Raw genomic sequence first — 17,053 nt, 5'->3', positions numbered from 1 at the left:
TGGTGTAAAAAATATTTATACATAGGATCAAGTGAGAACTCTACAATCAAATGTTTCATCTACCTAGTTGAAGAGAAGAATATCCTTTTAAGATATGACTATGATACAATTAGTGGGTTAGCTAAATGGCATTCATTTTTAGGGGTTCAAATTCTAACACTTGGACTATATGGACTAGGGAGTTTTCTTTTTTTTGTCAGTTTTGTCTTGCAAGTGAATGAGAAGAATGCAAGAATACATAATGGGTTGAAGATTGGCAACAAAAAGCATTAGCACCTACTAACACACATTTTCAAGATGATATATTAAATGAAGACCAAAATGTTACTTTTGCATCAGAAGACTATGGTCACATTTCATACCTCATACAACCTATTATATACAATTTAATTAGATTTTTTTATGATCATGCTTCAATTTATATTATTTATTTATGTACATGTCATTAATATAATTCAAGTTTACATGTCTTTAACATATTATTTATATATGTACACATGTGATTAAAGTGTTTATGTACTTTATCTTATCTTGTAGGACATGTTTACGTTGTTATTGCACCTAAAGATAATGATGAATAGACTGAGTATTGGCTAGCTAGATGTGTGGAACTTAAGAAAAAATTGATATGTCATCAAGTAGACAATGATGGTTTTGAGTATGCAATTGGGTCTGTCATTGTAGCTAGCACCTGGCTATGTGGATACCTAACAAGAAGAAATAGTTTACCAGCATTTGAAGACTACCAATTTGAAAAGAAGATTTTACACTATTCTCATTTAGTTGTCGCAAAGAATATCAAATTAGAAAGATACAAAGGGAGACCTGCCAATAAGGTATTATGGACAATTTCAATGGATGAGCACGAGACAATCATAGATGCATTGCAAAAGAGAGAGGATACAAATGGTACAGTGGGATGACTACATTTAAATCAAACACATGTAAGTTTTTTCTTTATTGTGTTATTTTTATATATGTACTTATATAATCTAATTACATGTATGTATGTGTTGTCAATAGCAAATTAGAGAACTTATATATACCTCTTATTCAGGTCCTAATTACAATTTATGCAAATTTAAATGTTAAGGTTGATCGAACATCAACATCTTCTACAATTACACATAGTGAGTACATACAAATTAAACATATTTACACAATTCAGATAGCTCATATTAATTTATGCTTTTATTAACATGTGTTTTTGTTTTACAATTTTATTTTACATGACCTCATTTGAAGAAATGTGTTGAACTAGTTTTATATTTTGAGTTCACTTCTATAAATATGTCATTGACCTTGTCTTACATATATTGTGAAACATGTTGTAAACATTTAAAAATAGGAGTTTACTTCTATTTGAAAGTTAAAGGGGTGCACTTGATATTATAAATTAATTGTCAATTAAAGTAATGACCTCCTATTTTTGTCCAATACTTTTACATTCAAACATGTTTAAATTAATGTTTGTATATATAAATAGTTAAAATTATTGTTCATGTACCATATACTTACAAAATGTGTCATAACATGAATAAAATATGTTGCAATAAAGAAAATGGTTTGAATACGTACAACATGATCTAACATAATAATATATACTACATACACTAGCATGATAGGAAGTCATAAAAAATAGTACATGGTCTAACATGTCATATCATGATCTATGAAGTCAAAAAATACATAAAATACAATTAACTGTCCTAATACAAAGTGTATCAAAATAAAAAATGTGTCATAAAAACACAATCTAAAGGTGCCAAAAAGACCTAATCTATATGATTTGTAGTCCTCTTTAGTCCACCCAAAGAGGACCCAGATGGATCATCTTATGTAACATGAATTATCTCATCATTTGGGTCACCTCGTGAGGCAGATGGATCATCGTGTGTAACATGAGGTGTCTCATCATGTAATGCTTAATTGAAATGGGTTTCAAAATCTAGCTCAAAATAAATTAAATATTCACTACATAATAAAAATAATACCACATGAGATGGGTTTCCCTCTGTAACGGGAGGAGGTGCACTATGAAAGCTACCAAATGCGGCAGTCATGAGGTCCTGTAATTTACAATACATATATTTTTAAAATTTGGGGTCCATTTCTTCCTTTGCCCCTTAATGGGCACCAACATATCTATCAGAGTTTCCTTACCAAAAGGAATATCACATTCCAATAAATCATAATTTTGTGTCATTGCTTTTCCAACTTTTATGTAAATTGGATGGCAAAGCCTTTTTCTTTTTGTTTTAATTAGCATTGTCATCTAAAAAAACAAGTAAAGTTATCAATAACCCTCTAATACTAATAATGTTTACTTATTAGTGTCCATATAGTTTTTCCTTTTCAAAGGTCTATGTGCATAACAAATATTTGTTGGAATTTTGGTAGACAACTAATTCTTTTAAAATTGTTCTAATGTCCAATTCACTTAATTATTGATATAGTTTAGTAATATAATGTTTCAAGTAGTTGTCATGCTTGTGTACCTTAAAATGATTGAGATATTGACTTTGTAGAATCAATAACTTTGTATGTAGGCAAGTTTGTAAAATGAAACACCTACACAACATATTAGATTGTAAAACAATGGATACATTTTCATGAATTATAATGTCAAATTAACAACACATACTACGAATCACAATTCTTCCTATTACTAAAGAGATTATTGTGGTTATTATGATATAAGTTGAAAACAAAAATATTGTAAACTATTATTAAAATAGAAAATTTCCAAGGTAAAAATAAACTTAGTTAATGTTTATTCCCTATGTCATTTATATTATTAAACTAAACATATACTCTTATTATAAATTAATACTTTGTAAAATAATTAAATTCAAACAAATAGTTAAATTGAAATACTTTTTACATTTATAATAAATATGTGCTTAACATAGAATTGTGAAAAATAAACAATAGTAAAATAAGATCTAGATATAAAATAAAATAAAAATAAAGTACATTTACCTTCATTGCTTTGTTAATTAAAAATAAATATAGTATTGTATAAGTGTTTACTTAAAAGTTTGTTACATCACTTGAAATATACGTAATTTAATAGTAAGAAAATATACTTTGTAAACAGGTACAAAAGAAAGTAAAACTTAATGAATTCTCAAAAATATTGGAGATAAATGCATTCAACATATGATAACTATCTAATTAAATAGATTTTAGTGCATTGAATTTGATAAAAAATATTAAATTTACTGGATAGTAATCATAAGTCAAGGTGTATGAGCGAGTGTATTGGTGTTGAATAAAACTAAATTAAAGATGATAGAATAAAAACTATTTTGAAAAAAATGTATAATAAAATTAATTATATACAAGACAAATATAATTAAATTTGATAATTCACAAAACCAAGATCAAATCTTAGAATATTTTCATGCAAACTTATAATGCCCTTAAATTCACTTACTTCTAATCTTGTTAAAATATTTTTTTATAGAATCTTAAAATTTACTTGTGAAATTAATAAAAGCCCCAAAAAATGTACGGCATTATATAATTTAAGAACTTTGTAGTGACCTAAAAAATAATTAATCAAACGCAATTGCATTTATGTAAACTGTATTTGTTTTTTTTTCAATATATTTTGAAAGTATAAAATGCAAGTAACATGGTTGAGTGAAAAGGAAATTAAAACAAAACAAACGCATTAGCATTTAAAAAATATAAAATCAACAATCTCCTCTGCTATCGACAGTTTAAAGTTGTGTTTATGTAATTACTCAGCTCTTTATTAAGATCAAGATCCATAAAAACTATGATCTCACAACATTGACTTAAGTCTAGAAGGAGTTTGCCCAGTAATACATATTATGCTTAATGATTTGTAAAAGTAAAGAAGATACATCAACAAACTATGTACTGCAAATATCTTAAAAAGAACTAGCTCAAACTGGGGAAGATGAAGGCATCTAATGTAAACTATGTGGAGGCTTCTTGTTAAACTTACTACACAATACCAGTACATAGTTTCTTTTCCATTTTGTCACTGACCAAACTTTGATCACTCATCTATTATAGAGTAATAATATTGTATAATTTCTAACACACTACATTTGCCTAATATTCACCCAATCGTTCGTTATAAGGTTTACTGAGGTATTGTTCATAGAGTTTGTTCTGCTCTTTCATCTAAAACGAAGAACTATAATTACAACTTATAACATTGTATTTATTTGGGTGATCATAGTCAAACAAATTGGACTCTAAAATATACATAACAATAAATAAAAGTGGGAAAACAAATTAGAATCGTTTGGTTGAAAGGAGATTTACAACCACTTCCCATTCTAGATTCATGTGCATTTAAATAAAAGAGAATGAAAGAGGAGAAATAAAGTAGAATACTCTACCTAAGAGGAACTTGAATATGAACTTCATTTCTTAGAATTTTGAGATGGAACCTACGATTAGGCTATCCATTGTGTTAAGAAGTCTGTGAAGAAGTTGTCATTCTAATTCCTGGTCAACTATGCTCCAACAAGATTCTGCGAAACTGTATACACTAGCTTAAAAACACAAGATGCAATGTGCAATGAGTACTAATAAAATTGGATCAAAACAAAAGAAATTTGTCAAAAGCCCCTGAACTGCAAGCAAACAATTTCATTATGTTTTCCACAAAATTCAGACAATGAATCTCACAAAAACATAATGTGCATAAATCATTAGAAATGCATACACAAAGGAGCTAGAACACTATTAAACAACTTTACATAATACCATATACAAAGAAACTGTTCATCTTTCTTCAATCGAATACATAGAAATGAAGAGGAAAACCAATTGAAAAAACATAACCTATGAGGGAAGAAATAATTCATTCCATTCATAAACAAATGCAAATATACTCAATTAATTAAAAAATAGCAATGAATGACCAAGGAAATAAGCAAAATTCAACAGTGATTCTAGAACTTGCAAACGTAGGCTATAGAAATCAAACTTACCAGCATTAGGCTTGAAGCGTGCAACCAACAATGTGCACGAATGAAATGCAGCTTTGAAGAGTGCAACCAACAATGGCCACGAACAAAATGAGTTCAATCATCTCGGAACACTTCAGCAAGAGTTTGCAAACTGAAATTCCTTGCATGTAATTGCAAATGTCATTGTTATGGACGTAATTTTCTAAAGATGAATGGAAGACATTTATAGACTGCAACAGAAGAGCGTGTGAAATTAGGAAACCACTACAGATTGCAAGGAAAGAGGAGAACTTTGCACAAACATCAATTACGGTTGAAGAAGATTGAGGGAAGTGTGACGAACATGCCCAAACAATTAAAACATTTTACTACAACCCCAACATAATGTTTTGAGATCCTTGAATTCCATGTAGGACACAAGGTCATATGAACTTGTCACCTATGCATGTTAGTTGTTTCTTTAACATTTCAAGACTTGTGGGATTCAAATGCAGGGCCTACCATAGATACACAGAGTTTGTCATCAACAGTTGTGTCAAACACGTAACTTTCTCCTCATGCGAACGAACAATTGTTATCGCTTGCAGTTTAGACTTTGTGTGAGTATAGTGGAAGAGGGCTAATCACCGACCATAATGATTGCAAACATATTGCAAGAAGTTTAATGACATATCAACCATTGCCCACAAATGATATGTTGGTTTCCTTAGTATAATACGCCTTCTACAAATAACACATTTGTATGAGAAAACACATTTTATTTTATCATGACATTAATGAAATCCAAATCTCTTCAAAACTTCAAAACCATAAAATGTAGAAATCTCCTACATCTTAACTATTTATAGTATCACAAATGAAGCCCAAATCTCTTCAAAACTTCAAAACCATAAAATGTAGGAATATCCTACGCTTAAACCATCCATAATATCAGAAATATTATTTTTGCTTTTAGAGACCTCCTATTGTAGTCTATAAGTGTGGACTTTTCGAAGTGTATATCTCGTTATGACATTCTGGCGATTCTTATCCGGTGCTCTTGCCGCTGGGTGCAACAAATGTTAGCCCACGCTATCTTCTTCTAATCTGTTGGGCAACGAGAAAGCTTCAGAGCAAGAGAATAGTGGCCATTTGCGAGTTCAAACAGTCTATCTTGAATGGATAGCTTATTTTTCCGTTGCTCAGTTTATGACACTAGGGTTTCTCTTTTTACTCGGCCTACATCGCTGGTATCTCATCTTCCTTCCATTTCCGTCCATTCAATCGCTTTGACAACGCCTGATTTTCTTTTGGCCTTTGTTAGAAATCCACCAACAACCCTCATTTCGTCAAGAATTTCATGGCGTATATCATGTGAAGGCATACCCACAAAGCCGTCACATTTAAACCCATATGTAGTAAGAAAGAGAAAATGCCGCCATGATGCCATGAAAGATTTCTTGCTAAAGGAATGCTGTTTTTCGTCCTCTGAAATCACATTACTGACAATCAAAGACCCCAGCCTCTTCAGAAGAAAATCTACAGAGAGAGTCCAGGAGGCAGTTCAGATGTTCAAAGACTATGGGTTGACGGTAGAGCAGGTAAAAAGAGCCATTTTAAGAAACCCAGATATTATAACTCGTACGACCACCCATTTGAAGCATACATTTGAATACTTGAGAAGATTAGGGATAGCTGAAAAAGATGTGAGTTATATCGTCTCCTACAACCCCAGGATTCTTAATTTTAATTTGGATAAAACTCTTGCTCCGAGAATCTTTTCTCTGATGAAGTATTTTGGGTCCAAGGCTAACCTATTTAAGGCTCTCAGGAAGGCACCTGGGATTGCGTCCTGTGATGTTGAACTAGTGAATAATAAATTGAAGATTTTGGAAAACGCAGGCCTCCTAGAGCATGATATCAAACAGCTTCTTCAAAAGAAGCCTCAATTCCTTTGCTCCTCTGTAGGTAAGATAGAGAAGAACATGAAGTTCTTGACATGTACGCTAGGGTTAAGTCCAAATGTTGTGGTAAAAAATCCCGTATTCTTAGACTTTAGTGTAGAGAAAAGGATGAGGCCACGGTTTAAGGTGTTTCAGTATCTAAATTCACGCCGTAGTCTGGTTTCAAGTCTGATAATAAGTGAGGAGAATTTCACTCGAAGGTTTCTATCCGCCAGGCCTGAGGTCAAAATGCTATATGAAACGTATAAAAGCAAGACGGCGGATGTTGAAATACCTGAACTTTTACTTACCAAAGATAATTTGGAATTGAACGCTGATTTGCAATGCATCAGGTAGCGGTTTTGAGGTATGTTCTAGTGATCTTCCTGAGGGATTCGCTTATATCTACTAAAGCTACACTTTCCTGCAATCCATTTTTCCTCTTCAATTGTGATGAACGTTTATGGTTCCACCCTCAATTTATTGAACATTTATGTATGGTCATGTTTAAAACTAGATCAAATTAACTTCTATTATAAACGATTCTCTACTTTTGGTGGAGAAACCACTGAATGTTCTTCAAAGATTTACCAGGTTTGATCTTGAATTAGCTGTTTTTAAAAATGAATTCAACAAGATTACATAGATATCAGCATTTCTGTCTTCAATGAACTCAACAAGATTACATAGATATCAGCATTTCTGTCTTTAATGGATTCAGCAAGATTACATAGATATCAGCATTTCTGTCTTTAAGCAGATTATAATCATTGACTAAACGCATGCCTTTTCTTGTCGAAGTTTCTTTTGGTCTCAAAAGGTGGATTTATTCTGCCAAAATTACCATAAATGAAACCTGATCCAATCTCATGCAGCTACACCCATCTGAAAGAGGTACACATCATAAACATAAACTGCAAAAACTAAAGAATTCCTCACCTTCAAGCCATTTTCAGTCTTTAATGAGCCAGTCAAAAGACATATATACCCACAACCTAACACCTACAAGAACAAAATTTGAATATCCAAAGTAAAGTTTCTCCTCACGTGGATGCCCTGCACCATCATGCGTGTTCTTGAAGTTTATTTGGCTAAGCTGTCACAAAAGGGGAATCTCTTCTGCCAAAATTACAATGACTCAAACCTGATACAATCTCATATTTGAAATTTGAAGCTTAGTAGATGATGTGTCACACCATAATTCTCACCAAATTAAATTAGCCTCCTAGATTAGTCGGATGTTCTTTCTACTAATCCTTAATGACGATGTTCTCAATGCACTCCTAAACATTGGTATCTACACTGATTGGGCCATAGAAGCAGATCGATGTAAACTATTGTAAATGCAATCATCAACATTGATGATTAAAATGAGTATTTACTTTAAACTACAATACTCAGATTAGATTGGTATTGTATAATTACATTGTTCTATTCGTACAATAAACTGTTTTGTGTTGTGGTATTTTTGTGTGAGATTTGTTAATGGAAACAGCTCAGTAGCATCGATTATAATCTCTTGAATCAAGAGAGAGTTATCATGATGTTGATCGCACTAACATATTATAAGTTGGTTTACAAAAATGAATCTTTTATTTGTAATTATATAATTATGCTTATTGTACGTGAACAAAAACAAATAATATTGTGTTTGTAGATAGGCTAGTTTACATGTGGTAAGCAGTTTTTTGTACCATGCTGGCTTTATAAGCAACTATAAGCATACTTTTCAGGTCTGATATCTGTATTGCAGTCACTTTTCTTCATGATTGAAGTTTGTTTTCACAGTTGACAAGAGGAAGAAGGAATAGTTAGATCTGAAAAGCAAAATGAGATACATGTAGCTGCTGTGGGCTGCATTAGGTCCTAGGGTTGACATTTTACTGAAACTATAAAATAGTAGCTTGCTTTGGTAGGAAACAACCTGCCAAGTACATCTTAGGAGATTGAGGCTTTGAGTCCAACATTCAACAGATTGCTTCCCTCAACCAAGCCATAAAATAACCAGATCCTTCCGATGTTAAGACCTTTTTTATAGAACATCCTTCCATCTAAAATAGAGATCTACTATGTTTCCAGGTACGGCCAGAATTCATCCCCTACCTGTACGAGGTGCATTGCAGTGTACAGTTCACCTGTGGGTATGCCTAGGTCTGCATGAGGGCGTACCTGCAGGTACCTAAAGGCACCTAACATCAAAAAGTAATTTAAAAATGACATTTACTAACTTTTTTTTGCCTACATCCAAAATTCCTAAAACACTCCTAAATGCATCATTGCACCCAATACAAAGATCATTTTAACCTCTTCACTTTCTTTTCTCATAGTCATTTTGGCATTTTGAAGGGCAGCTGATACATATTATATGTCACGTGACATAATATTGAAATTCTGATCTATCAACTGACATTTAATATCTATCTTTATCACTACAAGTAACCAAATTGATATTATATGTTACATGACATAATATTGAAATTCTGAACTATCAATTGACATTTAATATATATCTTTATCAGTACAAGTAACTAAATCTATATTCCTCTAAATACAAGTGACATATTTTATATGTTTCACATGTTTCTGTACAGAGCAATAAAAATAATACATTCCAGCTAGTAGTTTAGATATTTTACTTTTAGTGTTTATTTGATATTTTATCACTGGAAGATTTCATTTTGAATACTATTATGACCACTTTTGCAAGTAGCAGACAACTTGCACTAATGATTTCCCTGAGGCTTTTTGGCAAAGCTAACCATAACAAGACGAGTTTTGCTGAATGGGTTCTTTTACCAGTGCCTCATAGATGTTTAAATGGTGAGTTACACCTATTTTGAGGCATGAGACAGGCTTATTGTTTGATGGTGGATTGGCAAGTCTACATAAGAAGCCTCTCAGCTAATGAGCTCTTGGTGAAGCAGTTGAGATGAATAAAAGGGGGATGACAAAAGGTGGTGCAACAAGCACTTTTTCAGCATAGTGAGCATCAGCAATACATACTTGTAGAATAGCCCCTATCATGATTCTTACCATCTAAGGCTGTAACAGCTACATGCAATTGCCGAGGCCTTTTCTTATGTTAGAAGATCATTCATAAGAAGTCCTCTCTTCCAGCTTATCATTCCCTTTTGGATTCAACTTCCTGGACCAACCTAACAAGTAAAGGCTTTTGGTACATGGGCAACTAAGATTTTATTATTCTAATGACATCCAATCCAATATGCCCTTTAAAGGGAATTTGTAGGTATTGTGATTTTGTTAGGTTTTCTGTGAACCATCCTGAAATTTAATCACTCAAGGAAGTTCTCGTTACTTATCAAGATAAAATATAATGATCATTATGCATTAGAGTGTTGTGTTGATTCCCATCTTGAAACTCCAGTCTGATCCGTGAATTATGGATCATCTTTTCTAATTCTTTGTAAATGATGAATTCCCGCCTTTTCATGTGTAAGGCTAACTAAGGAGAACTGATGTTAATTTCTTTTCTTGTTTTCACCATAATTTCAGTTAATGTAGTGGTTAGTTTTGTATAAATTATGCAAGCTTTTTAGTTGTTAATAGAATTTCGTCCATTCTTAGCTTACTCTGTTTTCCTCACTTTCATGTCTGCAAGTCTTGCTTCTAATTTCCAGCTTATTCTTTAAAGGCTTTCGGTACATGGGCAACTAAGATTTTATTATTCTAATGACATCCAATCCAATATGCCCTTTAAAGGGAATTTGTAGGTATTGTGATTTTGTTAGGTTTGCTGTGAACCATCCTGAAATTTAATCACTCAAGGAAGTTCTCGTTACTTATCAAGATAAAATATAATGATCATTATGCATTAGAGTGTTGTGTTGATTCCCATCTTGAAACTCCAGTCTGATCCGTGAATTATGGATCATATTTTCTACTTCTTTGTAAATGATGAATTCCTGCCTTTTCATGTGTAAGGCTAACTAAGGAGAACTGATGTTAATTTATTTTCTTGTTTTCACCATAATTTCAGTTAATGTAGTGGTTAGTTTTGTATAAATTATGCAAGCTTTTTAGTTGTTAATAGAATTTCGTCCATTCTTAGCTTACTCTGTTTTCCTCACTTTCATGTCTGCAAGTCTTGCTTCTAATTTCCAGCTTATTCTTTATGCAGCTCCAGCTGCAAAATTTTACATGGTATCTGAGTACATGGGAGCTAGGAAGAAGCAGCATAAATTTTATAGATATGGAAGATTAAAACTAATAGACAAAATGTGTTATCCATTGTCTTGGAGAGTGTCTCCTAATACCTTTTTACTTTGATGGTTTGGGGAGGTTACTCATGTCTCCTAGTAATTGTTTTCATCCTTCTGCCATCAAGCTAGCCTTAGATAACTATTTATTAGTCTTGGAAAGAAGGGATAAAGAATAATTGCCATGAGCAAGATCTTTTGCCCTGGAGATGTTCTTGAGCCAAGTGATTATGGATAAAAGAATGCATGGTTGATGGCTGAACAGTAATTACATGGTCTTCGGACTAATATGCATTACTATTTGTCAATATACTCTACGTCATATAGAGCACATTGAGTGCCTTTCTTTGCTTGAACAACCAACCAACCAACTGTACAGAGACATTGAATCTTCATCTGGAAGTGATGTTTCCTCGGACAACTAGGCTCATATGGATGGCACTAAGATTTTTGTTATCCTATCTTGTGTACACACATCCTTTTGGGATGATCGGTTTATTAAATAACACATGTACACCTGTTGCTTCTTTAGAGTTCAAAGTTGCTTCATTGAAAGCTTCTAATGATTCTTTGCAGTAGGAATATTCATGTCTTCTGGATTCAGTTCATTGGGACCCATTTATACCAGACATTACATTATTGTTTGTAAAGTTTGACATTGTGGGCTTGAAGGACACCATTGTGGACCTTCATATTCTGTTGTGACAGCTCCAATGGAGGTGATTCATCTTCTTTTGATGTTATGGGTGCATCTTTAGACCCTGTTGTTCTCTCTTTGCCAACACTTGCTTCTATTGTAGCAGTACTACTCTTACTGGTCTAGCTATCACCAATCTCAAACAATTTAGTCAAAGATCCAACTCAACTTCTTCCAATTAAATATTGGCTATTGAAAGTACAAAATACTAAAACTTTGGCATACCATTAATCACAAAACAAATGTTAATGTATAATGAAAAATATAATATGCCTAACTCTGCTCAAATTCAGGGAAAATTCGCTCATTTACAGAAGGTGAACAACAAAAACATTGCAACGATCCCTGCGGAAGGAAGACAACAAGAAGGCCAATCATTTAGCCTTGAAAGCAAGTCACTATTTGAATTCTTTCCTCCCTCTCCAATTTGGTAAGGCTACCTGTAAAAACTTTTCTTTTGAACCTTCCATCTGCCCTAGGTCGAGCGCAGTCAATAGATCTACGGCTCAAGGGGATAAGAGAAAACATTTCTCAACTTCTAATCCTTCATTGTTAAATCCATCGGGCGACATCCATCGTGACGTAGGATTGAAGGACGACGAGGGAAAAAAACCCTAAAAATTCCAATTTTGGGGATTTCAAATCTAGCAATTGGAGCTAATTGTATTCCTTTGGAGTCGAGGGCATCAAACGCTAAAACCCCTTCAATCAGGTGGCATTTTCATCATAGTCGCCTTCCTGTTACGGACTAGGAGCAGGGAGGAAGGAGAAAATATAGGGTTTCGTCTGTTATTTCTTCTTCTCCATTGATGGATTCGGCCCCTGAGATTATCTGAGCCCATACTAATAATGATCCCCGAACCCTTATTTTGAACAATATGTATATGAAAGGTATGTCGAAAGGTACGTGGGGATATCGCAGTCGCAATTACTCATTTGTAAAATGGTGCAGCCGACATAATGGGCATTAAATTATTATTAAATATTTAATTAAAATTATAAAATCACTGTTTGTAAATTTGAAAGAACAAATAAATTATAATTGAAATGGCTTAAGACTTCCTTTGGTGATCAGGTAAGTATTTCTATCCTTGATTAAGATTCTTAATTTGTTGATTGCAAAAACCTTAGTCTTAAGAGATAAATTGTTAAAAGGAAACCCCATCTTTGTAGAAGGCTATCATCTCAAATTTTGGAAATAGGTTCTAAATTTTGATCCAAAATATTTATAAAACAAAAGTTTTTAAATGTGTTTTGTTTATCTAATCTCTCACGAGCTTCTCTACATTTTTTATTTATGATTGACAAGCTTTTAGATAGTTTTTAAAGGGATGGAAGGGAAGTTTATTTCCTCTTTTAATGTAAAAATCTTAACTTCTATGAAATTATGATTGAATAAATTGGATTCTATTCAACTAGTTAGCAATCAATCTATTTATTATTTGCACCCTAAAGTTTTTCAAGGTAACATTAAGGGTAAAATTATTTTAACCTCTACTTGCCCATGTAAGCAAAGAAATGCAAGCTCTTGGACTCCTATATAGATACCTTCCAACCATTCTAGTAAATAATCAAATATTTCTATTCAATTTAATAAGGGAGGGGATTTTGTCATTTTAGAACCTAAGAATACAATTTCATCGAACCCTTTGATAGAGCCTTCTCCAAACCTAGATGATGGAGGTCCTAATAAGGAATTGGAAGCAGGTAGATGAACCCCCTTGTAGCAATCCCAAAATTGAATACTTAGAGGCAAATTTAGGAGAGGATATCCAAGTCATGAATGCTGAGAGTAAAATGGTTTTGTAATGAACCCTTTTTGGGGTCATTCGTTTATGTGCAACTTTTTCTTTAATTTGTATCCTTCTGCCATATTTTCTTCGATAATATTCAAAAAATAGGGACAATTAAGTCACAAAATCCAATTGCAAAGACTTGTTTCCAAAAATCCTTTGGAAATATGCAATGGGGGTGCTCTTCTTGATTTCTTTCCTTAATTACATGCAACTAATTTGCAAGGAGGCCAACGCTTAATAGAGTGATCCAATAAGGATGTATATGAAAAAAAAGAAGTAATTTATTATGACGTGAGAATGGGATCGATCTCCATTATGTATCTTGCAAGATTGAAGAGTTGCATGGTTTTGAATGTTTAAGAGACATATCTCTTCCTAATCGTATCTCTTTATGATACCAATAAGACTATAATGCAAATCGCTTTTCATAATTAATGATTAAGCACTACTCTTTCCAATTGTTGTTAACATAATCATCCTTAACCAACCCTTAATTGATCCTTCTTATACAATGCTAATATGTCTTCCTTAATTTGGTGTTTCTAATATAATAGTTAGCATGTATATTAATATGAGTTCAATTATTGATTTATTTATTCAACTAAAATATAGATTAAATTATAATCATGTAGGTTTCATTATTGATTTTGAATAATTATTATTTGTTTATTTATCATCTTATTCATCATGTTAATTATGTTATACTCATATCATATTTGCCATAATTTTGATTACAAGATAATATGCAATTTATAATTGTTAATAATATTTTATTATAATCATCTTTATTATGATATTCTTTCTTGATATTATAATATTATCATAATATACTTAATAATATTATCATAATATACTTAATAATATTATCATAATATACTTAATAATATTATTATAATACTATAATAATATTATGATATTATTATTATTTTTTCTTGTTAATTATTGCTTCTTGGCTGCTATCATATTATATGATTATTATCAACATAATTATTATCATATTATGTTCTCTTTTTAAAATTTTTATTATTTCTTTGACTCATTATATTATTAAATTCTATTAAAAAATAGGGGACATGATAGTCCACCCTTCCCAAAATTGCTTGTCCTCAAGCAATGCTAATCTTCCATTTAGTATTGTCGATTATTGATCTTGAAATGACAATTGTGACTTGAAGTTAGAACTACAAAACATAAGCTTATCCAACTAGAGATCATAATATTCACTAAGAATAATTTTTAAAGATGGGTACTTAACTTGATGTCATTTAGTATCTGTCCACTAATAATTTTTGGTCGGCTCCATTTGTAAGAATGTCCTTGCCGCTTGGAGCTTACTAAGTACACCTTGAATCCCCATCACTCACTAACAATGTAGAGTCTTGTCGTAGTTTATTTCTAAGCATTACAACATTCATTAAAGATCCTCTTGATCCAATCTTGATAGAATGTTCTCAATTTCCACACTTGCTATTCACCATCCATGGTGCATTGACCCTCACTAAGAATCCTTCATGCTTTGGATACTCAAAGATGTTGTCTCTGATCCTGGCACTCACTAAGAAACTGTATACTAGAATATATGAAAACATAAGCATGCACTAAAAATGTATATAATTAGCGTACGAGACACGATGCAAACACAAAGTATACACATTGATGCGTGAAGACACGATGCAAACACGAAGTAGACACATGAATGCATGAAAACACGAAGCATACACGATGAAGATAGATGATGCATAAAGGCACAAAGCATGCACGATGCAAACACATCATAAATTCTTTGTTGATTTTCACAATGAAGTAGAGTAAAAGGAATGAATATACTTCCCCAATACGCCTTTTGATCATGGATCCTACAACACAAATAATTATTAGTATATAATAGCTCCAAAGAAATATGAGTCTTGTGATGATCTCTTTCTCATTTACATAATTATTTGGAAGGAATCTTTCTCTCTCCTCATTAGGATCATCGTAAGATGGTAGATTTACGGTGCAGAGGGTGCGTGAAACAAGCTCTAAGCGAATCCAACAAGTGCTTGAAATTACTCTGCCTCTCCCTCCACCAACTCCCTATCTGAGGATATCATAATGTGGATGAGAAAATTAATCCAATGAATGTAATTATTTGGAAGATTTCTTTATATAATACACAGACAACTTTCTCTCTCCTTATTATGATCATCTTGGGATGGTAGAATGACGGTGCAGAGGGTGCATGAAACAAGCTCCAAGCGAATTCGACAAGTGCTCGAAATTACTCCGCCTCTCCCTCCACCAACTCCCTATCTCAGGATTTCATAATGTGGATGAGAAATAGACCCCTATGTACTATAATATGTTCCTAATGTCATCATGATTCCTTAGGAATGTATCTTAACATAGATATGTATCCACTTATTTTGATATTTATCTAATTTTCATTTTTCATATATTCACATCTATACTTGTGTATATATACATATATTTGATGTGTTTTTACTTTATCATGACCCAATATATTTAATAATCAAGAATCCACTTAAATTACATATTCATAATGAAAATAATACTTACCTCCATATTACCTCAACACGAAGTCTATGGAATTGATTTGTGTTTGGTATATCTTTACATATTAGCATTCATCTTTGTCTTTATATTCCATATTGCCTCAAATATGCTTATCTCTTCTCTTTGTGTCCCCACATCATGTGAGAGACAATCATATTAATAATTATATTCTCACAATCATATTTCATAATAATATTAATATTTGAGATTACGTATTCTCCCTCTTGAGAGACAGTATTAGTTTCCATGTATTATGAACGAAGTATCATGTATATATTAACTCTATCTAATATTTAAATTTACAAATATTACATATATTTTATCTCATAATATTGATTTCAACATATAAATGAATAACAAAGGGGAGTAAGTGATACCTTATATGTTGTCTCATAATTTGTAAGTTACCTTATTTGGGATTTGGCCCCACCTTTAATGTTTGAATAAGGAAATTGGCTGGTCCTTTTTTAATAAGTTTTGATTCTCGAGATATTGCCACCTTGATTTTATTATTATTATTTTTTGTGTTTTATATGACAATTTTTCTTCAACATCTTCTCAACAACACTTCAAAGGGATTCCTACAAGAGATCCATGGCAGGGACTAGGAGAGGCAATAAAATGACTAATTCTCTTCTCTTCACAGCATCTATGGACGACTCTACGCTAGTTGGCAATCCATCCACATAGAGCATTGCTAGCTGTACTAGATCTATCTTCCCATTATATTTATAACTCACCATTTAGGATAAGTTATCTCTTCTCCCTTGACTTGATTTCTTAATAGTGTGATGATGTATATCTTTAAATAATTGGTTACCTTGGCTGCCATAAATCAATCTATGAGTCCACTTATTAATCATTGCGAAAAATTGTTACACCAAGGCTATCATATTGTTCAGATAAA

At 32.3% G+C, this 17,053-nt stretch overlaps 2 protein-coding genes across 2 annotated transcripts in view; both read left to right on the top strand.

Moving 5' to 3' along the window:
* Positions 1–17,053, top strand: part of LOC149539672 (protein LATERAL BRANCHING OXIDOREDUCTASE 1-like) — a 208,672-nt gene that overhangs the window by 190,407 nt on the left and 1,212 nt on the right. The window lies entirely within an intron of this gene.
* On the top strand, positions 5,969–11,637 carry LOC149539673 (transcription termination factor MTERF15, mitochondrial-like). The gene is made up of 2 exons (XM_089800895.1): positions 5,969–7,247; positions 11,019–11,637. Exon 1 carries the CDS (start codon positions 6,116–6,118, stop codon positions 7,235–7,237), a length of 1,122 nt encoding a protein of 373 aa, XP_089657021.1. The 5' UTR covers positions 5,969–6,115; the 3' UTR covers positions 7,238–7,247; positions 11,019–11,637.

This window comes from Cupressus sempervirens, chromosome 9 (assembly GCF_028749045.1).
Source record: "Cupressus sempervirens isolate cs-2001-9-10 chromosome 9, ASM2874904v1, whole genome shotgun sequence".
NCBI classification, from domain to species: domain Eukaryota; kingdom Viridiplantae; phylum Streptophyta; class Pinopsida; order Cupressales; family Cupressaceae; genus Cupressus; species Cupressus sempervirens.
This window is presented reverse-complemented; position numbering and strand designations above follow the sequence as displayed.

What these genes read in the sequence shown, in the direction of transcription:
- LOC149539673 (XM_089800895.1), top strand. Translation starts at nt 6,116, where the DNA reads ATGGATAGCTTATTTTTCCGTTGCTCAGTTTATGACACTAGGGTTTCT.